The 27,309-nt window shown below is 38.2% G+C and overlaps 1 protein-coding gene across 8 annotated transcripts in view; it reads left to right on the forward strand.

The window, feature by feature from the left end:
• Nucleotides 1-27,309, forward strand: part of Fam13a (family with sequence similarity 13 member A) — a 324,922-nt gene that overhangs the window by 24,929 nt on the left and 272,684 nt on the right. For 4 of the 8 annotated variants that reach the window (XM_021261069.2, XM_087215782.1, XM_021261070.2 and 1 more), the window contains exons 1-2: nucleotides 1,612-2,037; nucleotides 16,196-16,402. In XM_021261069.2, coding sequence (XP_021116728.2) covers nucleotides 1,791-2,037; nucleotides 16,196-16,402 — 454 coding nt within the window. In that variant the 5' untranslated portion in view covers nucleotides 1,612-1,790. Of the gene's footprint in view, nucleotides 1-1,610; nucleotides 2,038-16,195; nucleotides 16,403-27,309 lie in introns of those variants that run through there. The other 4 variants (XM_021261074.2, XM_021261071.2, XM_021261073.2 and 1 more) reach the window with 3 other exon arrangements.

A 27,309-nucleotide genomic window follows, 5' to 3' on the forward strand; every position in this document is an offset into this window, starting at 1 on the left:
GAATAGAGGTAATGTTTCTACTCTGAGGCTATTATAATGACTAAATGATAGTCATTTCATGATATTAAGTGGTTAGTTGCTATATTTATTCTCAATTTTACTACCTCTGAATAAAATTGTATTTTGTTATCTTTCTCTTCAGTGTTTAAATTTATGTAAATATATAACATCTATATAAGGCACATGCTTTAAAAAATTCCTCTTCCTTGAGATACAAATTTCTTTTTTTAATGTACCTCATTCAATTTATTTCTTACCGTCTTCAGTTCAATATCTAGTGTTCTAAGAGAAATTTCAAGTTGCTATTTTGTGTCAACTTCTTGATAATATTGCTCTTCTTTTTTTCTTAACCATTCTTTAATTTTTTTCATAAAACTGATCAACATTTCTCCTCTTCTTGTTGTAAGGCAAATCTTAAATTGCCAAGTTCTCCTTCTCGATGTAGTTTCTCATGTTCTAACTGTGATTTCAATTCTTTTGTTTCTGTTAGTTCCTTCTGCAGGCTTCTAACCTTATTTTCTAATTTTTTAGTTTTTCCTTTAAGCAGTTCATCATGATCTTTTTTAAGATTTATTGATGTTTTATATGAATGCAACACATCCCACATTTTTAATACACTAACAGAATCTTTATACTCCATTCTGAGTTGTTCAAATGGCAGCAAAATATTCTTATACTCAGGGTAAAGGAATTCACAGTCCTCTGAGGCTGCTTCAGATGACTGAGGTAAGTCAAGGTCATCCACATCATCTATCTGCATTTTCACCTTGCTCTTTTCATTAGATGTTTTCTCTGTGGCCCTTCCTTCATCTTCATCTGTATCGTGTAAGCTGCAACCACCCTTCACTTATAGTGAGGCACGAGAAAGGGAACTGGCCTTCTCAAACACTGGGGAAATCACAGATGCTGTGGAGCTCTACTGTTCATTTTCATTTTTCTTTACTGCCTCTCTGCCAGGACTCTCAGGCCTCAGATACCTTGTGCAGTCGGGGAAGGGTTCTCTGGGTCGGAAGTTTCTGCTCCCCCACACAAGGGACCTGGCCTCCTGCTTCCTTCAACAGCAGCTCTCCAGGTCTCTGCAGGGCAAAGCCATGCAGTCAGTTGGTCTTGGAACTCAGTGTGCCTGCCTGCCAGCCGAGATATAAATATCTATTAAAAGGTAGAAACAATTTTGTATGGAATTTTTTGTTGTTGTGGCAGTAACTTGAATCAATTGAACATAAATTGCATTTTATTTATATATATAAAGTTTTGTCAAAATTTAAAAATTATGACCACCATAAATATTCTCAGAGACATAGCATTTTGTACTTCAATGAGACTGTAATTGATTTTGTATATTAAAAAGTTAATGCATAATCATAATGATTATAGATATAAATAAATCAGAAATAAAACGTTCATTCCACACATATTCTTCTGAAAACTACCTTAAAATAGCATCTAGATAAATTTTCGTCTTTAGAAACATCTCATTGTTTCAGGATCTGCAAGGGGTATCAGTGTTCTAAGTGTTTTATTTTCCTGTTAACCAGGTACTTCTGAGTCACACCACTGGTTGTTGTAGTAATATCTCTTGGATACTGCTGTGTATTGCTCCCTCTCTTAGCTACACTTAAGTTGTGGCCTTAGGTGTCTCATTTTTTTGGTACTTCTTCTAACCATTAGATCAGTGTGTACCTGTGAGAGATGTTAAAGATTTTGATTTGAGTTGACATAAAAATAAGGGAAGATTGCTACTGTTCATCTCCAGACCCTTACATTTTAACTTAGGTGTTTCTGCTGTAACCATGCACCCTTCTGTGGTCAACATGACTGACTGCTCTTTTTTCTTATGTCCTTTCAAGCAAAGTAAAGCAGCAGTTCGGCTGAGAGAAGATATGAAAAAGATAGTGGCAGTGCCACTGAGTGAACAGCAGGATCCTGCCTATAAAAAGTTATTTGGAGTCAGCCTGCCAGAGCTTCAGCAGCAGGGGCTCACTAAGGATGGGGTGCCCACCGTGGTGAGGAGCATCGTGGAGTACTTGGTGCAGCATGGTGAGTCCCAGCTTCTTGGGTAAAGGCAGCCTGGTTCTCTGTGAACTACTTCATAATCTATGACTAGGATAGTCTCTAAAGCACTCCAGTTAGGATAGCAGATTGTTGTGTAACATGCTTTTCCCTTGAAAAAGGATATTACTGGGCTAGGGATATAGGTCAGTGATAGAGCACTTGCCTAGAAGGTGCAAGGCCCTGGGTTCTGTTACTAGCATGGATGGATGGATGGACAGAAGCATTACTGCTTAACACTGTTTTGACACTATTGATTCAGTATTGCTTTAATTATTGAAGTTTTTAGTTTGGATACTTTCTAATTTTAAGTGTTAAAAACCACTTAAAATCCACAGTTCTGATGCTACTAGTGGGTTCTCTCAATCAACTAAATTCCAACTGATAATCAATCGCTTTTATTGTAATCAAATGTTTTTTGAGTGCCTTTCTCAGTTGAGGTCAATCATGAACTTATTGAATGCCTTAACTGTCTTTATACTCTCAATAGTGATACAGAAAAGGGATGAGCACTATCGGGGATCATTTATTTTTGGAGTGATAAAATTAAACATGAAAAACATTTGAAGAATAATATAGTACATTGCACAATAAAAAGATAAATTATGTTCCACTTAGATAATTAATTAATGGTCATAAGGATGAAACCCAGGGCCTTGAGTATACTAGGCAAAGGCGCTACCACTTTGCTGCACCCCTACCCCATCTCTTGGTATTGACAGGTATATTAGCCACAGATTTTTGATGCTTTTATTTACATAAGATTTAAACCTGGACACTTTGAGAGAAAACTTCCACATCCCCTATAGCTATACCTTTCACACAACAGCAGTGTGATGGGAGGGCATAAGAATATCAATAAACTTTTGAAAGATTTGGGAAGGAAATACTCTTGAGGGAAAAGGTTGGGATTTTTATCATTTCTATACTAAAATAAGCACAGACATTGCGAAGTAAAATATAAAATTTATAGAAATTATTTTATTTGGAAATACTGGAGATTGAACCCAGGGCCTTCTCATAGAGCTACATCTCCATCCTTTTTATTTTATTTATTTTATTTTTTTTCCTTAAATTCTTTTATTGGTACATTTTAGGTATACAACACAATTACATTTCTCATTGGGAACTTGTACCTTTACATGATGCATCTTGGTTCTTATTTTTTCCCCATTCCTAGCCCTCCCTTCACCCTCTCCGCCCTTCCCTATTTACAAAGACTTTATTTCCATTTTTTCCATTTCTCATCATTTTTCCTTTCCTTTCTTTCCTTTCTCCTGCCTCTCCCACTACCCCTACCCCTTTGGACATTTTCTTCCTATTTTGTATTATCGATTAGTCATTCTAATCATTTGTACATTTTAGGTATACAATATAATGACATTCATCATTGGAAATTTGCACCTTAACATAATCTCTCTTGGTTCTTATTTTTCACCCTTGCCCAGCCCTCCCTTCGACCCCTCCATTCCTCCCTATTTACAAAGATTTTCTTCCTATTTTTCCATTTCTCATATTAATTCAATACCCTTCTTTCCTTTCCCCTACCCCTCCCACTTGCTTCCCCTTTGCCCCTTTTCTTCCTATTTCACATTACCTATTATACATTTTAGTCCTTATTTACACTTTCAGTTTCTCACACCAGAGAAACTATTCGGTATTTACACATCTGTGTCCTATTTATTTCACTTAAGAGTATGGCCTAAATGTGCATCCACTTAGCTATAAATGTCTCTAATTTCTCATTTTTTATGGGTGAGTAATACTCCATTTTATTTTAAAAACCACATTTTCTTTATCCAGTCTTCAGTTGATGGGCATTTGGGCTGTTTCCAAGTTTTAGCTATCACAAACTGTGCTGCTATGAACATGGATGCACATATATCACTGTGGTATGATTCTCTTAATTCTTTGGGGAAGATCCCCAGCAGTGGAATAGCGGGGTCAAAGGGATTTCCAGTCCTAGTTCTTTGAGGTATCTCCATACTGATTTCCACAGTGCTTGCACCAGTCTACACTCCCACCAGCAGTGGAGCAGGGTTCCTCTTTCCCCACAGCCCCACCAGCATTTGTTATTGGTTGATTTCATGATAGCAGCCATTCTTTCTGGGGTGAGGTGGAATCTCAGCCTTGTTTTCATTTGCATCTCTCAAATGACCAGTGATATTGAACGTTTTCTCATGTATTTGTTTGGTATTTCTACTTCCTTGTCTGAGAAATGTCTGTTCATTTCAGATACCCATTTTCAGATTGGGTCTTTATATTTGGGAGGTCTGATCTTTTTAAGTTCTTTATAGATTCGAGATAGTAGACTTTTGTCTGAGGAAAAGGAGATGAAGATTTTTTCCCACATTGTGGGTTGTCTTTTCACACTGCTGGTTGTTTCACTTGCTTTGCAGAAGCTTTTTAATAAGAACAGATCCCACTTGTTGATTGTTTGTGCTAGTTCACAGGCAACTGAGGTTTTGTTCATAAAATCTTTTCCTACATCGATGTCTTCAAGAGTTCTATCTAACCTCTGTTCCAACTGGTTCAGCGTTTCTATTTTAATATTTAGATCTTTAATCCATTTCAATTTTAGTTTAGTGCATGGCGAGAAATATAGTTCTAGGTTTAATCTTTGGCAAGTTGAAACCCAATTTTTCCAGCACCATTTATTAAAGAGACTATCTTTCCTCCAGTGAGGGTGTTTGGCTCCTTTGTCAAAGATGAGATGGCTGAGTGTGTCTGGCATTGTTTCTGCATCTTCTAATTTGTTCCACTGGTCCTCAGGTCTGTTTCTTTGCCAGAAAGATGCTGTTTTTATCACAGTAGCTTTGTAGTAGAGTTGCAGGTTGGGGATTGTGATACCCACTGCCATGTCTCTGTTACCTAGAATTGCTTTTGCTATTCTGGGTCTCTTCTTGTTCCAAATGAATTTTTGGATTGTTTTCTCTAGTTCTGTGAAGTATATTGTTAGAATTTCAATCGACATTCCATTGAATCTATATAGCAGTTTTGGAAGTATGGCCATTTTCACTCTATTAATCCTTCCTACCCAGGAGCAGGGGATGTCTGTCCATTTTCTGATATCATCTTCAATCTCTCTTTTCAGAGTGCTATAGTTTTCAGAGAAGAGGTCTTTGATTTCTTTTGTTAGGTTGATTCCTAGATATTTCAGTTTTTTGGATGCTATTGTGAAAGGAATCATTTGCCCTATTTCTCTCTCAGTGAGTCTGTCATTGGTGTAGAGAAAAGCTATTGATTTTTGTGTGTTGACCTTGTAACCAGCTACTTGACTGAATTTGGTTATTAAGTCCAGAAGAATTTTGGTGGAGTTCTTGGGGTCTTCTATATAGCGTATCATGTCATCTGCAAATAATGACAATTTGACTTCTTCATTTCCTATCTTTATTCCTTTTATTTCTTTCTCTTGTCTAATTGCTGTGGCTAATGTTTCCAGAACTATATTGAACAAGAGTGGTGATAGTGGACGTCCTTGTCTTGTTCCTGATTTGAGTGTGAAGGATTTCAGTTTTTGACCATTTAGTATGATATTGGCTGGTGGTTTTTCATAGATGGCTTTTATCAGTTTGAAGTAGAGACAGTCTATTCCAATTTTTTGTAGGGTTTTTATCATAAATGCATGTTGGATTTTGTCAAATGTTTTTTCTGAATCTATGGAGATAATCATATGATTTTTGTCCTTGGCTCTATTGATATAGTGGACTACATTGATTGATTTGCATATGTTGAACCATCCCTGCATCCCTGGGATGAATCCGACTTGATCAGGGTGTATGATCTTCTTGATGATCTTCTGCATTCTATTTGCCCTTATCTTATTAAGGATTTTTGCATCTATGTTCATTAGTGAGTTTGGCCTCTAGTTCTCCTTTTTGGTTGGGTCTTTCTCTGCTTTGGGGATCAAGGTGATGCTTGCTTCCAGGAATAAATTTGGGAGTATTGCTTCCTTTTCAATTTCATTGAAGAGTTTAAACAGTAGTGGCAGTAGTTCCTCTCTAAATGTCTTGTAGAATTCAGCAGTGAAGCCATCAGGGCCTGGGCTTTTCTTAGTTGTTAAGTTTTTAATTACATTTTCAGTTTCATTGGTTGATATTGAGTTGTTTAGAATTTTTAGGTCTTCTTCATTCAACTTTGGAAATTCATATGTATCTAGGAATCTGTCCATTTCTTCTGTGTTTTCCATCTTATTGGCATATAGGTTCTGGAAGTAGGTATTGATGATCCTCTGGATTTCTGTTGGATCTGCTGTCATTTCACCCTTTTCATTCCTAATTGCATGGATTTGGGCCTTTTCTTTCCTTTTTCTGACAAGGTTGGCTAAAGGTTTGTCAATTTTGTTGATTCTTTCGAAGAACCAACTCTTGGCTTCATTGATTTTTTGTATCATTCTCTTAGTCTCCATTGCATTGATTTCTCCTCTGATCTTTATAATTTCCTCCCTTGTATGAGCTTTGGGGTTGTCCTGCTCTTCTTTTTCTAGAAGCTTGAGGTTCAGCATCAGGTTGTTTAATTGGGCTCATTCTGTTTTCCTAATATGCATATTCACTGCTATGAATTTCCCTCATAAGACTGCTTTCATTGTGTCCCATAGATTCCGATATGTTGTATTGTCATTGTCATTTAATTGAAGGAACTGTCTGATTTCTTCTTTAATTTCCTCTGTGACCCATTGGTTATTCAGAAGTGTGTTGTTCACTTTCCACGTGTTTATGAAATATTTTGAGTTTGTTTTGCTATGGATCTCCAATTTCATCACACTATGGTCTGATAATATACAGGGGATAACTTCAATTCCTTTGCACTTACTTAAACATGTTCTGTGTGTAAGTATGTGGTCTATTTTGGAGAATGACCCATGTGCAGTTGAGAAGAATGTGTATTCTGATTTTGTGGGGTGGAAGACTCTGTAAACATCTGTTAAGTTCATTTGTTCAAGAGTTCGATTGAGTTCTAGTATTTCATTCCTTATTTTTAGTCTAGTTGATCTATCTATTTGTGACAGTGGGGTGTTGAGTTCCCCCACTACAATTGTATTAGTGCATATATGACTTTTCATGTCCGTTCGTATTTGTTTTATATAGTTGGGTGCACTAGTGTTTGGTGCATTTATGATTGTCATCTCTTCCTCTTGGATTCTTCCCTTTACAAGGATGTTGTGTCCTTCTTCCTCTCTCTTAATCAGTGTTGGTTTGAAATCTACTTGATCTGCCAAGAGGATAGCTACTCCTGCTTTTTTTCAGGTTCCTGTTGCATGGAGTATTGTTTTCCACCCTTTAACTTTCAGTCTATGAGTTTCCTTTTGAATTAAGTGTGTTTCTTGTATGCAGCATATTGTTGGATTTTGCTTCTTGACCCATTTTGCCAGTCTATTTCTTTTGATTGTTGAAGTGAGACCATTAACGTTGATGGTTATAACTGAAATGTATTGACTTGTCATTGCCAGGACTCTTTCTTTTTGTTGGGTTCTCCCCCTTTACATTTAATTTCTTGTCATGCCAGATGGGTACATTCTGCTGTGCTTCCTGGGGTTGTGATCCTCAATGTCTGTTCCTAGGATATTGTGTAAAATTCTTTGGAGTGCTTGTTTGGTATTCACGAAGTTCCTAAGGTGCTCTTTGTCATGAAAGTATCTTATTTCTCCATCCATTTTGAAAGATAGTGTTTTGCAGGGTACATCAATCTGGGTTGGAGGCTGTTTTCTTTTAGGGCTTGGACTATGTCACTCCAAGCTCTTCTTGCCTTGATGGTTTGTGTTGAGAAGTCTGCTGTGATTCTGATGGGCTTTCCTTTGTATGTGATTTGTTTCTTTTCTCTGACTGCTTGGAGAACTTTTTTCTTCTGTTGTGTTTCTGGAATCTTAACAATTATATGCCTATGTGTAGATTTTTTTGATCAAGGCTATTTGGAGTCCTATATGCCTCACTTACCTGTATGTCAAGTTCTTTTCCCCTGCTTGGGAAGTTTTCTGCCATTATTTCTGTGAAGAGTTTTTTTATGTCATCTCCACTCTCTCCTGTTTCTTCATTGAGCCCAATCAGTCTTATGTTATTCTTTTTTGCATTGTGTAGCACCTGATGGATAGATTTCTCATGTTCCCTTATAATTTTGAAACAATTTTTCTTTTCCTGGTCATTAATTGCAATATTATCTTCTATATCTGAAATTCTGTCCTCACATTGGCTCATTCTGCTGTGTAGACTTTCAATGGAGTTTTTCCTCTCCTGGAAATCTATTTGTATCTGTTTTATGGATTCCATTTGTTTCCTATGTTGGGATTCCATCATGTTCCTGAGCTCCTCTCTGGATTTATTAATCATGTTTTGCACTAGGGGCACAATTTCTCCTGTTATCTGAGAAATTATTTCTGATTTCATTTTTTCCAGATCCCCTTTTGTTGCCAGTTCAGTGGGTCCAGGTGGTTGAATATCAGAGTGTTCCATCTCATTTCTCTTTGGGGTTGCTGTAGGTGATGTGGAAGTCTGGTTTTGAGACTTATTTATGTGTTTTCTCATTTCGACTGGGGGGGCAGGGGGTTGCTGTTGACGTCCGCGTGGCTCACCTCCTCTGAGCTGGGAGAGATGGGCCAAGGGCCAGGCGCGGTGGTAGGGATGGTTGCCCGGAAACCCCTTCCTCTGGACCAGGAACAGTGGGACTGCGGCTCAGAAGCCCCTACCTCTGGGCCGGGAGCGGCGGCAGGGATGGTGGCCGGGCAGCCCCTTCCTCTAGACCTGGAGCAGTGGGACGGCGGCTCAGAAGCCCCTACCTCTGGGCAGGAATTCTTTAAATGCTGAGAACTTGATTAGCTCCAGTACAGTGGTCTGGTGGTCCAGTGTCCTTTGCATCTTTGTAGTGTGGAACCAGCTGGCTGTACAGAGAAGAGGCCAAAGGAGCGGGGGTTGGGGCAGTGGATTGCTGCTGGGGCGGGCTGATTCGGTGTTTTCAGAGTGACTGGCAACCTCAGGACCACGTCCACAGACCTGCCTGTCTGCAGCGGGCTGATTTGGTGTTTTCAGTGTGACTCTATCCTTTTTATTTTAATACAGAGTCTCGCTAAACCACTAGGAGGCTCAGGCTGGGCTGGAACTTGTGATCCACTTGCCTCAGCTTCCCAGAGTGCTGGAATCCACCCGCATGCTGCCACTACACCTGGCTTAAAATTTGTAGGGCTTTTTAAATATGCAAAACTAGGATTCAAAATGTTCCCTCCTTTGTTAGTTTATTTCAAGCTGCATATCTTCTTAGGACTGAAGTTCATGCCCCCTCCGCATAAGAACCTTTTGTTAGAAGTCAGTGAGAAGCACTTCGTGTGTGTCCCTCTATAAGAGCACATACCAGCTTTTTGACAGGAACCATGTGGGAATGTATGGTCATTCTTCACAAGATTGTGTTTTCCAGTGAATTAAATAACTGTTGTCAAGTATGTAGATGACAAAATGATACTTTGTTCTTAAAATTGAAGACACAGGCTCATGTTCTTACCCCATGGGAGTTATTCCTTATTTTTGAAGAAAGATAAGCACAGAATGGTCAGAGTTTTAGAAAACAGTTCCAAATTTGTTCAGATACTTTAAAGAGTTAAGCACTGAAGTGTTACAGCATATAGGAGGATGGGACCCAGATGTACAAAACTTTGAAGACAAATGATTCAGATACAGATGAATCTCTTAGTAACTCATTTAATCTCCTGCATATAGTTGTTCAGGTAGTCATTGGAATGCTGAAGTGTGAATACCTAAAATAATTCAGTAATTCTTTTCCCCCTAGATCAAACCTAAGGCCTTATACACTCCTGCCTAGGGAAGTGCCTTACCACTGAGCTACATCCCTAGCCCTAAAATAATTTTTTGATTTGGACATAATCAGTGTTCTTTTCCCCAACATTGATTGAATGTCATGTACAGTTATTTGACATTTTTAATTTTAAAAATTATCTACACAGTCTTCCACGTCTGAAGTTGCTGCATCCAAAGATTTAATCAACTTTGAATGAAAAAAGATTTTTCTAAGCAATACAATATAACAGCTACATAGCATTTATATTATGTTATAAATTAGATAGAGATAATTGAAAGTATATAGGAGAATGTGCATATATAACACCATTTTATATAAGTGACTTGAGCACCTGTGCTTTTATTATCCATAGGGCTCCTGGAGCCAGTACCTCATGAATGCCGAGGGATGAATATATATGTACGTACATATATATATGTATATATATATATGTGTGTACATATATATGTGTGTATATATATGTATATACACACACATACACATGTGTTTGTTGGTCAACAAACATATGTAGTTCAAACTATAGGAGAATATACTATAAAAAGTCTCTTCCTCCAAATCTTGTCTCATGACCTTCATAATGTTACTATTTAGTTTCTGTTACCTTTTTAAGACATCCTTAAGGTATTTTATATATGTGTGTATATATATATGCATGCATTTCACCTTTTAACACAAATCACACTATTTACATCTTAAAAGTCACTTAGCAATTTATTTTGAAGATTGTTCCATATTGTATAAAAGCTTTACTCATTTTTATTTTTTTCTTTCCTGTAACAGGGATTGAACTCAGGACCTTGCACTTTCGAGGCAGGTGCAGTGCCACTGGGCTAAATCCCCAGCCCCCTTTTTTTTCTTTTTCGTTTTTAATTCTTTTTTTTTTCCCTTGCACACTATTCCAGTATATGATGTATCATTTTTTTTATAGTCACTGCCAATGGCATTGAATGGTCATTAATGTTTTTGCTGTTTGTAAGCCATGATTCCATGACTAACCTTGAACATGTGTCATGTGAAGCACGTATAAGTACTGTACATCTGTAGACTTCCTAGAAGTGGGATCAAAGGATGTATGCATTTGTAATCAACTCTAGGAATTGAATGTGTTTACATTCATATCATCAGTGTATGTAAACTTTGGCAAAATTGGAATTAGGAGTTGGTTTTCTTTTATTCATCCTGAGCATAATCTTAGTTGTATTTTAACAGAGTATAGTTAAGAAATATAAAACTAAACAGAGTATAGTTAAGAAATATAAAACTAAACATTTAAACTGGTTTAAATTAAACCAGTCACTCTTAGAGATGTAAAATAGAATCACTAATGGTATCTTTTCAAAATACAAATGCGTTGGCAACATCCCAGAGTCATACTGAGTCAGAATCATTATGGGCCGGCTGGGGTAAGGCCTGCCATCTGCAATTAGAATTGTTAATTATTAATTACTACACAGGTAATGGGAATCCCCTTCTTGAATTTTAAACTGTCATGTGAATAAACCAAAGACTCTTAAGTTTGAAGAGTACAATGAAGTTTTAGAGCAGATAATCCAATTTATTTCAGTTAATTACTTTGTACTTTTTTTCAGGTTGGCAATATTTACTGTGCACCTGCGATACAGTAGGTACCGCTCGGGTGTGGGCATATAGGAGTGACTGGTCATGTAATTTAATCACAGGTAGATCTTCTGGTCATACTTTCTTATTTTATGTATGATGATACGAAGGAAAATTCTTATTATAAAGGAATTTTAGGACAAAAATGGTTTATCAAGGTCTATTTTAAGGCCTTTAAACAGACTCTGGACTTTTTCCTTTAAAATATACACATACTATAACTTGTAAGACATATTATATTGAAACTTTTATTTTTGGTCATACTTGGGGTTGAATCTAAGGCCTTTAGTGTGTAGGCAAGCACTTTTCTACTGGGCTACATCCCCAGCCTCTCATTTTAAACTTGTATGACAACTAATCTTATTGGCAGTTTGAGTAGATACCTACTCTTTAGTGTGAATATGCTCTCCTAGGGGCTGTCATTTTAAATAGTGTAGAATTATGCAGTCACCACCAGATGTCAGAATGTGCTTACATATTGTCATCCTACTTTTTGGGCCAATGTGTGTCATTAAGCAAATTCTGAATTCTGGCATGTTGAGTTTCTATTGGCATAGGGGTAGCATTATAAATATTTCCATTGTACAAAAAATTAGCTGGCAGTGGTTTAGATGTATACATAGGTAATTGTTCTTTTATTTCTAAACCTCTATTAAGTTACTGTTTTATCATAATTAACCCATATCTTCTGAAATTAACATAAAAAGATCTCTGAAATATAAGGGAATAGGACTGGGCGTGGTGCCCCATACTTGTAATACCAGTTACGTGGGAAGCTAAAATAGGAGGATTACAAGTTTCAGGTCATCTTGGGTAACTCAGTGATATCCTGTCTCAATTTTTTTAAAAAGGGGCTAGAAATGTAGCTCAGTGTGAGACCCTCCAGGTCAGTTACCAATACTGCCAAACAAACAAACAAATGAATAAAGTCTTGTAAGTATCAAGAATATTACATGTATTACACAGCCTCAAAAGAACTTCCATTACCAGGGACCAAACTCAGGACCTTGCTCCAGGCAGCCTCGGTGCTACTGAACTATATCCCCAGCCCATCAAAAGAACTTTTAAAAATTGTATGGATTTTATTTTCCAAAGTCCGATAGATTGGTGTGGGGTGGGGGTTGAAAAATCACTAAGTATCATGATAGTTGTTTGGGGCGGGAGACATTCCTGAGAAAAGAGAGTGGTACACATAAAGGCAGCAAAAAGTGGTTCAGGGCTGGGGATTTAGCTCAGTGGTTCTGCCACCTGCCTCACAAGCGCAAGGTCCTGAGTTCAATCCCGGGTACCAAGAGAAAAAAAAAAAAAGTGGTTGAAAAGCATTAGCTTTAGGGACTTCCACTTGGACCTTATCTCTCCACCAGAACAGTCCAGTGGCATCACAAGCTTTGAATACCACAGACAGTCTGTGGAGCTGGGTGGTTATTTTGGAAATACTGAAAGTATTTTTATTTGAGGGAAAGTTTGTTTTGTTTTTAATATAAGACTCATCAAAAGAGAAAGTCAAGGTCAAAGATAGAAAAACATAAAGTATGATCCAAAGGGCATTTGCTGGAAAAAAGAGAAAAGGCGCAATTAGGGTTATGAGCTGGGTAAATACAAAAGTAGGAGCCAGCATTCTAGATTTTCAGGATTTGGGCTTTAACTAGGAATGGAATGCTCCTTTGTTGCGTGTTAACTGTTTGATAAGTTTCTAAAGCTAAAGAGTAAGGGAAATGGAGACCTTGAAAGGTTTGAATGACTAAGCTGAAGTCTCTCACTAGCACCTGATATTCTGTGGGCTTAAGAGAATAGCATAGCATACTAGTTACCCATTGGTGCATAACACATTATCTCAAAATGTAGATTAAAACAATAATATATATTATCTCAGAGTTTTTATGAGGTAAAAATATGACAGAGCTTACTGTGTCCTCTCTCTTACGGTCCCTTCCAAGGCTTTGATGACAGGGTCAGCCAAGGTTATAGTCACCTCAGTCATGACAGGGGCTTCCCTTCCAGCTTTCACATGGCTGCCAGTGGGATTCAGTTATTTGTGGGCTATGACCTGAGGGTCTCAGCTGCTGGCTGTTGGCCAGAGACTACCCTTATTCCTTGTCTATGGCCCTTCCCATAGGATAGCTAATAAAATAAGTAGCAACTGCTTCCTCAGAGTGAGCAAGCCAGAGAGACTTGGAGTGAGAGCAAGAGGAAGATTGCCATGGTCTCCTATGACCTGACCCTAGGCATCACATCACATTTACTGTGTTCTGTTGTTAGAAGCCAGAAAAAAGGTCCAACTCCCACTCAGGTGAGAATTAGATGAGAGCATGGAGCCAAGAGATGTGGGGGTCATGGGGACTGTCTTAGGAGCCACCTACTACATACATGACTGATATTTCTTCTGATTAGTAGGGCCTTAAATATTTTTAATATACCTACTTTCAAAATTTTTGTCAAAATTGAAGCTAAAATTTATATTAACTTTTGACACTGATGTTCTTCACAACCAAGAGACAGACAGACAGCTATACATGAATATATATATGCAACATATCACAAACTGCAAATCCCATAAGGATGATGATAGTGTTTGAAATTTTTTTACAATTAACCTTTTTTTTAGTACTCAACATAGTACTGGGAGCTCATTAAGTATTTGTTGGATTAAAAGATTTATAAAGTAGCCAAATTATTTTAAAAACTAGCCCTCTTTTTCTTTAAAAGGATCAATAGGATTAGCAGATAAGAGAAAATACAAAAGCTGATACAAACAATCTCCTACTCTAAAGAATTATAGTAGGCCTCTGTGCTTATGTCTTTGCTACATGTACTATTAGACCCTCAGAGGAAAAGGGCAGAGTTATGAACTTGGCCTGCTCCTTTCTAATACCATTGCTGCTTTTTAAAAAAAATTTTATTGGTACATTTAAGGTATACAATATAATGACATTCATCATTGGAAATTTGCACCTTTATATTATCCATCTTGATTCTTATTTTTCCCCATTCCCCTGCCCTCCCTTCAACCCCTCCACCCCTCCCTATCTACAAAGGCTTTGTTTCCATTTTTTTCTTTTTCTCATATTAATTCCATTCCCTTCTTTCTTTTCCCCTACCCCTCCCACTTTCCCCTCCCCATTGCACCTTTTCTTCCTATTTCACATAGATAATATAAATACCATTGCTTCTTTACCCCATTCTCTGACCACTTGGTTACACTGAGAGGAAATCAGTATTTTCTGCCCCATTCATCTTTTACAGTGTCCCTGCCACCCCAGGTTCCTACTTTTCAGACCTCAATGTTACCTTTCAAGTCTTTGTCTATTACTTATTTTGTGCTAAATGAATCACCTTTGATCTCCTTCCCTTCCTGTTTCTACTATAATCTCAGTTTTACTGCCTTATAGAAGAAGGCAGCAGTCTCCCCAAGGCATGCCCTCTCTAGAGCTTGCTGAATCTTCCTTAAACCCTGATTTTGGTGTGTTTCCCCCTATGTAAAACTCCAGTAATAAAGTGTCACTCTATAACTTGATACTCAGGCTTTATCCTGTTCTGTTTGATGACTTCATCTTTCTTTGGCCTAAGTACCCCACATTTTCACCTTCCTACCTTTTCACCTTATGCTCTCTTTTTTCGGTGGTTCAGTTATTACATTTGTTCCTCTTTGTTGAGGGTAGATCAAGGTTTTATGAGTTCAGATATTTAATCTTTGTATTACTACCACTATGATGAGATACCCAGAGAAATTAACTTATAAAGAAAAATGGGGATGCTTTTTTGTTGTTGTTGTTGTTGTTGTTGTTGTTGTTGTTGTTTTTTGTTCATGATTTTTTTTAGGTCCAAGATTGAGTGGCCCCATAGCTTTGAGAGTCTGACAGGATAACACATCAAGGCAGGAGTGTGTTGTAGAGGAAATGGCTCACTATATCGGGCAGGAATCAAAAAGAGAGAAAGGAATTGGGCTTAGTAACAGGGGCCTATAATCCCAGCAATCTGGAGGCTGAGGCAGGAGGCTTCCAAGTTTGAGACCTACCTGGACTACTTAGCGAGTTCAAGTCGAGCCCAGTCCTTGTGGCCTAATTACCTATTAAGGGCTTCACCTTCCAAAACCTTTATATTGGCAATTAAATTTCAACATGCATTTGGAGAGGACAAACATTTAAACCACAGTAGGCTCTTAAGCTCAAGCTTCCTTGATTTCCCAGGAATCAGCCACAGCCCTGCCATTTTACTGTGCTTCAGCCAAAGGTTAAGGTGTGCATTCTTCAGGAAGCCTTCCCTGCTAGCCTGATGCCCGTGAGGATTCTGTCTTATACCACTTTATAGTCGCAGAGTCTTACATTTTAAATTTAGTGATTACTCATTGCTTATTTAGTGACTGCTTATTTCTTAAAATATTATAAAAGTAATTACATGTAGTTCAAAACTTACTGTAATTTTTTTAAACATGGTATTTCTGAGATGCTAAACAGCTCTTTGAATGTAAGGTAAGTTTCAAATACTATGTAAGATTTTACGTATATTTGAAACGTCTTGTTCAAAATTGTATGTTCTATAAATGACATGTCTGTTTCTAGAGGTCAGCGTTTAGATGTCCAATACATATAAAAATTTTTATAGAATACAAAAGTCTTCCAGTAATTGATAATGCTGAGAGTTATTTATTTATGCTATTACTCTTTACATTTTGCATTTGCTTGCAAGAGTCGCGGATGTTATTTCCCCCGGGCCTGCTTTGCCGTTTCAGGACTCATGCAGGAGGGCCTGTTCAGGGTGAACGGCAGCGTGCAGGCGGTGGAGCAGCTGCAGCGGAGGCTGGAGAGCGGGTCGCGCGCAGAGCTCGGGCCCGGAGACGTGCACACTGCTGCTGGCCTGCTGAAGCGCTTTCTGCGAGAGCTGCCAGGCGGCCTGGTCCCCGCAGCGCTGTGGCCTCGCCTGCTCCAGCTCTGTCGGGGTCAGTACAGCTCATCCTCTTGGGACTTAGTATGGTCTTAGTTTTCGGCAAGGCTGTGCTTTCATATATTTAAAATGTAAATATTGAAACAAGATTTTGAATATTTGTGATCTTTTCCACAATGATCACCTTGGTATTTCATGCCAGCTCCATTTCTACCTAAAATAATACTAAACTGATAATGAAATGCCATTTTTAAAAGAAATTTCTGATACCATTGGCAAATGAATGTTTGAGTCATATAGTACCTAAAAGCCTTGATGCTTGTGGGTCAAAGAAATTCTTTTCTCTCTGGTTACTGCCATAGGAGGAATGAGGGCAAAAATGTTCTGTTTGCAAAATATTAATCGCTTAAATGGTAGCTGGTGTGTGACCTTTGAGACTGGAAGCTCACTCCTGTGCTTGCTTTTTCTCATAAGCAGGAGTGAGTCCAAAAATAACTGTAGTCATTTTGTGAGACAGAGAATGATTTTTGATTGTAGTATAAAGTGATTTTAAATGAAGGAACTGTTTTTAAGTGATAACTATAGACATGGTCACTATCAAGTTCTTCCTCCTAAAAACAGTAAGAAAAATGATTTGCCCTTGCAAAGCTATTCCTTTTCTTTCTTTTTTTATTTTTTGTTCTTTTGCTGCTGTTGTTGATTGTTTTGTTTTGTTCTGCTTTGTTTTGAGACAGAGTCTCACTGAATTGCCCAGACTGGCCTTAAACTTGCCATCTTCCTGCCTCAGCCTCCCGAGTAGCTGGGATCACAGGCATGCGGCACCATTCCTGACTCCTTCCTAAAAAAAAGAAGACCAGATAGGAGGTGTAAGAAAGAGCCAGAAATATTTTATCCCAAAGAAGATAATTTTCAAATATTAGGTTCAGCAGTTTAGATAAGTGTCCCCCAAAGTTCCATATGTGAATGCTTCATGCCCAGGGCAGCAGTATTGGGAGGTGCTGTGGACCTTGAAGAGGTGAGACCTATGGGAGGTCCTTAGGCATTGTGAGTGTGACTTCAAGAGGACTGTGAAAAGTCTCTTCTATTGCCACTCTCTCTCTGCCCAGCCTCTACCCCTTCTCTCTCTCTGCTTTCTGGCTAAAGATGAGTGCTCTCTCTGGCACTCAGTCCCATCATGATGTACTGCCCTTACTATAGGCACAGATCCGTGGGGCTTGAACCTCCCAACTCTGCGAGAAAATAAGTTTCTTTTTCTTCATAAGTAGCCTATGCTGGGTATATCTTTCTAGTGATGGAAAGTTGCCTAGTGCATTGGGTAAAACCAGCTGGCGAGACTCTTGACAGACTTCATTAACTACCCCACCTAGCCATCCACCACTGAGAGAGATGAATCTCTCACTCTTAATCATAATTTTCAACTTGACTTGATTAAGAAATGTCTGGCATATTAGTCAGGCACACTTTTGGGTGTGAATAGGTGGGTCACAGAGTCTTGACCTTGTATACTGTATCTGGTCCTGGTTACTTCCTCCATGCCATTGTTCCTCCACTCTGCTTCCTAGCCACCATGACCTAAGCAGCTTTGCTCTGCCATACCTGTTCTTGCCCTGGGGCCTGAATAGACTGAATCCTCTGAAACTATGAGCCTAATAAATCTCTCCTCCTTTAGGTTGTGGGTGTTAGTTATTTTGTCCAGTAACAGGAAAGCTGACTAATACATTCCCCAAGACCCTAAAGTCAGTGATACCTGCTCACCTGGCCCATTTTCCATCCTCCTCACCCCTTGGCTCCCAGTGGTGACTTCCAGGCAGTCCACATAGATTACCTGTGTCTTGTTCCCCTTCAGATTTCCCATCTGGTCCACAGGAAACATTTGCTTATCTTTGCCAAGTCCTTAGAATTTGGTTCAGTTCCAGGGAAGAGCCCTGACTATGTGCTGCCACCCAAGGGTGCCCTAGCTAGCTTCTTTGGATAAGACACTTTCAGATAGCTTAGACTGTTTCAGTTTTAGACTGTTCAAACTCCCCAGACACCAGGGTGTTCTGTTCTGATGCCCCCTCACTTGGCTGGGGAAAGGTATAGGAAGCACTAAATCTAACAATTCTGCCTTTAAAGAAATCCCCACTCTCTAATCTTTAACTTCAGCTTTTAAGTTTCAAGTTTCTCTTCAAATATCCTTGAAGTAGATGATGGCTCAAGGCTCACCAGACCTGTTTTTGATCTCACCATGACAAATAAACCTGGTTTCCTGATGTTCTTTTTTCTTTTTATGAGGACACCCATCCTGCCAGATTAGGACTCCACTCCTAGGACCTCATTTAACTTTAATACCTCTCTAAAGGCTCTAAATTTGGTCACATTCCTGGGTGCTGGGGGTGAAGCTGGGGAGGAGGGATTCAGTCCATAGCAATGATACAACAGAAATGATCTCAGAAGGCTTGCCTACTTTTTCAATTATTATTACTTGTAATCTTACTTAGCCATTTCATTTTTCAAAATGTGGCTAATTTTTCAAAAGGTACCATATTTTTCTTTTTAGTTTTTTGAGGAGCCTCCATTCTGATTTTCATCATAGTTGAATTTGTTTACCTTATATCACTTCTGGGTGTATCCTCCCCCAAAATAAAAATAATATACGCAATGCACAGACACTAAGCATGAATGGATAAATGAGATGTATACATGTACATATATTATTACCAAGCCATAAAGAAGAATAAAATCATTTGGAGAAAAATGGATGGAACTGAAGATCTTCACGTTAAGCAAAATAAGCCAGACTCAGAAAGTTAAATATTGTATTTTTTCTGTTGTATGAGACACCAAATAAATGAAATGAAGGAGAGATGGCAGGAAACTAGAAAGTAGACTTTTGGAGAGAGGAAAGAGGATGGGAGGAGGGGAAGAAGGAGAGGGGGATGGAAGGGGTTAATAGGATTGAAAATTTGTTATATGCATGTAACAATTTCCCCAAACAAACCCCAGTATACTGCATTACTAATATGCACTAAAAAAGCATGATATAATAATCACAGACAAAATTACTACATATTATGTTTTATTCTATTGAAAATAACAAAATATGAAAGCAAAAATTAGAAAACAATTTATTCTGGTTGTTTTACAGTGCAATGTTTTTAAGCTTTTTGTGTCCATAAGTGACATGAGTTTGATGCTCATTAATTGGAAACTGGACTTTTTCTTGTATAAACATTTTTGTGTTTATATGTTTGAGCATTTCAAGGAAGTAAACGTTGCTCCTATTTTGAGACTTAAAATTATTCTTACCAGGATTATTTTATGTATATTTCAGGGATGTAAAGTTTTAAAGTATAGTTTTGAATATCATTTTAAAACAGTTGCTACAAAAGCGAATTGTAGACTTAAGTGTGCCTAATACAAGATATTTACTAATGAAATACCTTTGGTATTTTAATATTCTGTAGTATTCTATATCACTTATTGTTAGTACTCAGAAGTCTTGTGAATTTCAAAAGCTTTGATCACATTTCCTAAAATAGTCTTCTTCTGATGAAAATGCACTTCTTTGTTATTTTGTTACTATAACTTATAGTAACATTTTTGCCGTTTTCTAGATCTTCTCTGTAAGTTTTCTTCTTTGCAATATGGTTCCCAGGTGCCCCAAAACTTGCTATGTATAATGCTTCTGTTTGCAAACAATTTAGTTTGCAAACCAAAGCATTCAGCAAAATTTTGCTTCTATTCGCAAATTCCACATCAGGTGACAGACATGACCACAGCTACCTTCCCCACACAAACACAAATGCATAACCTTCCCCCAAATCATAAAAGAAATAAAGTTCATAAATGGAGGTACCACTGTATAGGGGTGTGAAGAAGTGTCTGCCTTCAGATGGTTTGGTGATTGAGTCTATGAAATAAACAGCAGAGAGATTAATAAAAAAATTTTAATTATGAGCATATGTTCAGGAGTTTCACAAATTCAAGACTCAAAGAAGGGCCAGACAATGGGAGCTTTTATAGCATCCTGAGTGCAGACAGGAGCAGAGGCCTGGCACTGCTCCTAGGTTTGGGGGCAGCAGGTCCCAGAGAAAGAGGGGAAGTATATGGTGAATAAAAGTGGTCTATTATGCAGATTAAAAGCCTCTAAGGGGGCCAGGGATTTAACTCAGTGGTTCCTCTGCCTGTTGCAAGTGCAAGGTCCTGAGTTTGATCCCTGGTACCAAAAAAAATAAAAAACATCTCAGGAACACAAGTTCTGTGGCTGAAGAACTGGATCCCCTGTCAATCCATTCCTGTGAGGCTCTGTGCTCTGTCAGCAGAGGGGATTTCTGAGCAGCTGTGCCTCCTCCCTGAGTCCCCTGTCCCTCTAGTGCTCCTAGTTTGCAGTAATCAGGAACCAGAGCTGCATATTTTGGATGACAGTTCTGTCACCAACTTCTTCACCCTAAAAGCAAGACTACTTCTGTAATCAGCCTTTATGGTGTGTGAGATTACACACTAAGCAAATTTTGAATAAGGCAGGGAGATTAACTCTTTACTTTATTAATATTCTTCTCTCATTCCCTAAAAATCTTGGGGTTAGACCTGAGAGTCCATAAATAAAGTATTGATTTAATACCTACTAGTTTTATATTTTGCTAAGTAGAGGGACTAAAGCATGCTTTAGGTGTCAGACAGGATAGCCCCTATGAAATAAATTCCCCTCTGTAATAACTCAGATAGAAAACAGAAAAAAAGAGTTACTGTCCTCTCACTGGTTTTTCCTGTCTGAGGTACTTGTAGAGTAGTAAGTACACTCTGCAGCTGGTCACTTGTAAAGGTGGGTGTGGTAAGTCTCTTTACAGACATTAAATGCTCGCTTGGTTTTGGTGTATATTGTATGGTGCTGGGGACTGAACCAAGCCCTCACCCATTCTAGGCAAGCATTATGGCTGAGCCACACATCCAGCCCCTGCCTACTATTTTTAATGCCTACTAAGAACAGATGGTATGCTTTGCTAGTTATACTATATTCATCTCTCCTTCTCACAGTACTTTTTTTTAGGGACTCCCTATGTTGCCCAGGCTGGTGAGCTCATGGTCTCAAGTGCTCTTCCTACCTTAGCCTCCCTAAGGAGCTGGGACTACAGGCATGTGCCACCATGCCCCATTCATCTGCCCTTTTAGAATATACATTAGTATATAATAAAATTGCTTTGATATGATTTCCTTAGGGAAGACAATCCTGCCTTCGTAATTCAGTCCTCACAACAGATTAAGTCATTTTATCCATCACAACTCAGACCTCTTTTTCTTTTTCCAGAAGTATTGCTGTGGCCCCACGAAAAGAGGATGTAAGAGCAAGTACCAACCATTTCATACTTGAATATGCTTAAAATTTTTCAGATCAGCTCCTATCATCCCTACTTTGTAGGAGGGAATTCTGGAGCCCCAAGTGAATGATTTCAGACATGTAATCGAAACTGAAACTGCAGCTGACAGTATAGAGGCTACCTGTGAGCATCCGTATGGTGCCCCATCTTGTAGCTCAACAGTGGCCCTCTGTGTGGGAGAAAACTGTTCAAATTCATTTGTTTTTATTACAAATTATTAACTTTGGATTTGCCTGATACCTGAAGCTTGGTGATCACATGCTTTTAAATTAACAAACCAATAATCCTAAATACCAGGTATTTATCATACACTTCTGTCTATAGCTAATTTCTGCTAGAACATTTCTTTCTGTCAGAAACCTGGCTTAAACAATTCATATTTAAGAGGGAGAGTCTAAAAGACATTCAGTGGACCTCTCAACGATCAGCGAGCAGAAAGTGAGGACCTCCTCAGCCACATGGAGCGGGCCTCCATACCAACCACGCCCCACCTCCCAGCGACCAGCTTAGCTGTGCGAGCGCCTGCAGTACCCCCCCCCCCGCCGCCTCTGGCCTCCTGGCTGCACCAGTACCTGGTTCCACATTACAGAGGCACAGGGGGTCATAAAGGCCATTATCCTGAGCTCCAAAAGATAGAGCAGAAGTGAACATCAGAAAGAGGGCCTATCTCAGGCTCCTTGATGAAAATTGAACCCCACTGGAAAAGTGAAGAGAATCTGTGCAATAAAGGCACACCAGACCACGGTACTTGGTAAGATGGAGGGACAACTCCCATCAGAACCTGGACTATCTTAGAGGGAAGGGCAGCTGGAACCTGCAGTAGAACCTTGCAAAGTTCAACCCTGCAGGAGGACAGGGAGCTCAACTTGGGACTTGAAGCCAGAAATCGGCCTGAATCTCATGGGTCTGCTACTGGCTTGCTGAGACTCATTGACTTATATCTGCACACTGCTGCTGCCCACATTGTCTATTGTGACAGCAGAAACATACCCTGAAGGAGGCCCTTTATTTTTATTTTTTGTTATTTCCAAAATTATTTTTTCTCTCTCATTTTTAATTTTTATTTTTCTACTCTTCTCAAATTTTTCTGTTTTTCTTCTCTTTTTTCTCTTTTCTTCCTCTCTCTCTCTCTCTCTCTCTCTCTCTCTCTCATTCTCTCATTCTCTCATTCTCTCATTCTCTCGCTGTCCCACATTGTTCTTCATCTCCCTTTTTGTTCCTGTTCTGGCCCTAATTTGGATTTCTTCTTTTTCTTTTCTTCTCTTTATCCTTTTCTCGATTGTGATTAGTTTTAAAGGAAAGTAAATAGTTTCTATCCTCCCTATTGCTGTTAGGTTGTTCTGTTCTTGTATTTGTTCTTTCATTTTGTCTTTTTTTCTTGTCTTCAGCAGTTTCCTAGCGTTTGAGTGATCTTCCTGTGTCCTCAGGCCTCACTGCTAACCTTTTCCTATGCTTCTACCTATCAATCCCTCCCTCCCCGACACCTTCTAAGTCCCCATCCTGAAGGGTAAAGTTGCTATATTGAAGAGTTTATTCACTATAAACATATGTTGGGCTGGACCTTGATTTTGATTTAATTCACACAGTTAAAGGTGATAGATTAATAACTACCACAAATTGTCATTTTCTAAGCTGTGCTTGATGCTGTTGTGTTGCTGATTATATCACTTGGGCTAAGGTGTTGTGATTGATCTAATCAGTAGTCCTTCCTGGTATAATGAAAATGAGATAGCCTCAGAGTCATTAGAGACTCAAAACCTAAAGACCAGCTATATCTAGAAGATGCCTCTGAGAAGCAATTATTCCATAAGGGTTCTAAATACAAGCAACAAAGATACTTACAATAAGCAATATTCAAGTATCAACCCAGAAATTAAACCACGGACAGTAACAAAAACAAAAATGAGAAGACATTTAAGTAAGGCACAAACCCACCAAAGGCAAATTCTGGGGGAAATGAGGTAGAAAAGTATGATAATCAACCACCTGGGCACCCTGAACTGTTAGCACAGCAAGTAACAAAACAGATGAATGAGGCTCTAGAAAAATTCAAAACAGAAATAATTTCCCAGATAACTACAGAAATGGTGAGCAGAATGAAAGACATGACTAGAACAAAAACAGATAAAAAAAATAGATGAGCTCAGCACCATGATGGAAACCATGAATGCCCAGCATAGGAAGGAAATGGAAACCATAAATGCCCAGCATAGGAAAGAAATGGAATTCATGAAACAGATTCAAACAGACATCCAGGAGATTAAAAACTCTATTGAAACCATACACAGCATACTGAGCCAATCTGAAGACAGAATATCAGATATAGAAAACAAGATGGTGGTCAGTAACCAAGAAAAGAGAGATCTCCTAAAAATAGTAAGGGACCATGAGAAATCAATCCAACAGCTCCTAGATGATGCAAAGAAGAGTAATATAAGACTGATAGGAGTCCATGAAAAAGCAGGAGAAACTACAAATGACATAAAAAAATAAAACTGTTCACAGAATTAATGACAGAAAATGTCCCAAACAGAGCAAAAGAATTTGACATACAGATAGGTGAAGCATGTAGGACTCCAACTAGCCATGATAAAAAAAAATCTACACCTAGACACATAATAATCCAGGTCCAGGAAACCCAACAGAAGGACAAAATACTACAAGGAGTTAGAGAACAGAAACAAATCACATGCAAAGGAAAGCCCATCAGAATCACAACAGACTTTTCAACACAAACCCTCAAGTCGAGTAGAGCCAGGAGTGAGGTATTTCAAGCCCTAAAAGAAAACGACCTCCAACCTAGACTGATGTATCCTGCAAAACTTTCTTTCAAAATTGATGGAGAACTAAGATACTTCCATGAGAAAGAACACCTGAGAAACTTTATAAATACCAAACCAGCACTCCAAACAATTCTAAACAATATCCTAGAAGAAGATCACGAAGGTCACAACTCCATGAGGCCCAACAGAGCAAATTCGTCAGGAAAGGCAAGAAATTAAAAGGAGAGGGAAAAAATAAAAAACTGCCAACAGGAAAATAACATGTCAATGATAAGTCAATACATATCAGTTATAACCATCAATGTTAATGGTTCAATTCACCAATCAAAAGAAATAGACTGGCAGAATGGATTAAGAAGCAAAATCCAACAATATGCTGTATACAAGAAACACACCTAGTTCAAAAAGAAACTCATAGACTGAAAGTAAAAGGATGGAAAACAATTTTTCATACAACAGGAACACGGAAAAAAGCAGGGGTAGCTATCTTATTTGCAGGCAAAGTAAATTTCAAACCAAAACTAATAAAGACAGACAAAGAAGGACACTACGTACTTGTAAAGGGAACAATCCAAGAGGAAGAGATGACAATCATAAATATATATGCACCAAATACAAAGGCCCCCAACTGTACAAAACAAATATTAATGGACATGAAAAAACCAAATGAGCACTAGTACATTTGTAGTAGGAGACCTCAATACCCCATTGTCACAAAAAGACATGTCATCTAGACAAAAATTCAACGAAATACTAGAACTGAACCAAGCTTTTGAACAAATGGACTTAATAGATATCTACAGTGTCTTCCACCCCACAAAATCAGAATATACATTCTTTTTTTTTTTTTTGGTACTGGGGATTGAACTCAGGTCCTTGCACTTGCAAGGCAGGCAGCAGAACCACTGAGCTAAATCCCCAGCCCCAGAATATACATTCTTTTCAGCTGTACATGGGTCATTCTCCAAAATAGACTACATACTAGCTCATAGAACATGTTTAAGTAAATGCCAAGGAATTAAAGTTATCCCATGTGTATTATCAGACCAAAGTGGAAGTAAACTGGAGATCAATAGCATAAGAAACCGCAAGAACTTCACAAACACATGGAACTTGAATAACACTCTCCTGTACAACCAATGGGTCAAAGAGGAAATTAAGAAAGTAATTAGACAGTTTTTACAAATAAGTGATTATGCCAGTACAACATACAGGAATCTATGGGACACAATGAAAAGAGTTCTATGAGGGAAATTCATAGCAGTGAATGCCCACACTAGGAAAACAGAACTAGCTCAAATAAACAACCTAATGCTGAATCTTAAGCTCCTAGAAAAAGAAAAGCAAGACAAACCCAAAGCTCATACAAGGGAGGAAATCATAAAGATCAGACCAGAAATCAGTGCAATGGAGACTAAGAGAATGATACCAAAAAAATCAATGAATTAAAGAGTTGGTTTTTCGAAAGAATAAATAAAATCGATAAACCCTTAGCCAACCTTATCAAAAAAAAGGAAAGAAAAGGCTGAAATCCATACAATTAGGAACGAAAAATGTGAAGTCACAACAGATCCAGCAGAAATCCAGAAGATCATCAATATCACCTTTGAGAACCTGTACTCTAATAAAATGGAAAACACAGAAGAAATGGACAGATTTCTAGATACATATGAATTACCAAAGTTGAATGAAGAAGAAAATACAAAAATTCTAAACACCGCAATTAAAATCAGTGAAATTCAAAATGAAATTAAAAATTTACCAAGAAAGAAAAGCCCAGGTCCTGATGACTTCACTGCTGAATTCTACAATACATTTAGAGAAGAACTATTGCCACTTCTCTTTAAACTTTTCAATGAAATTGAAAGGGAAGCAATACTTCCAAATTCATTCCTGAAAGCAAGTATTACTTTGATTCCAAAACCAGGGAGAGACCCAACCAAAACACAGAACTATAGGCCAATCTGCCTAATGAACATAGATACAAAAATCTTCAATAAGAAACAGGCAAACAATACAGAGGGTCATCAAGAAGATCATACACCCGGACCAGGTCAGGTTTATCCCAGGGATGCAAGGATGGTTCAACATACATAAATCAATAAATGTAATGAACTATATCAACATAGTCAAGGACAAAAACCATGTAATCATCTCAATAGACACAGAAAAAGCATTCTGTGAAATTCAACACCCATTCATGATTTAAAAAACCTTGCATAAAATTGGAATAGATGGTCTTTATCTCAACTTGATAAAGGTAATCTATGAAAAACCAACAGCCAACATCATACTAAGTGGTCAAAAACTGAAAACCTTCATGCTAAAATCAGGAACAAGACAAGGATGTCCACTATCACCACTTCTGTTCAATATAGTTCTAGAAAGATTAGTCACAGCAATTAGACAAGAGAAAGAAAGAAAAGGAATAGAGATAGGAAAGGAAGAAGTTAAACTGTCATTATTTGCTGATGATGTGATACTCTACCTAGAAGACCCTAAAAACTCCACCAAAAGACTTCTAGACTTAATTCACAGATTCAGTAGAGTAGTTGGATACAAGGTCAACACTCAAAAATCAATAGCCTTCTCATACACAGATAACAGACTCACTGAAAGAGAAATTAGGGAAATAATCCCTTTCACAATAGCACCCAAAAAAATGAAATATCTAGGAATCAATCTAATGAAGGAAGCAAAAGACCTCTACATTGAGAACTGCAGCACTTTGAAAAAAGAGATTGAAGAGGATATAAGAAAATGGAGAGACATCCCCTTTCCTGGGTAGGAAGAACCAATATATTGAACATGACCATACTTCC

Source organism: Heterocephalus glaber, unplaced genomic scaffold (assembly GCF_053883595.1).
Source record: "Heterocephalus glaber isolate CG9 unplaced genomic scaffold, H.glaber_assembly_v1.0 deba00001454, whole genome shotgun sequence".
Lineage (NCBI taxonomy): Eukaryota > Metazoa > Chordata > Mammalia > Rodentia > Bathyergidae > Heterocephalus > Heterocephalus glaber.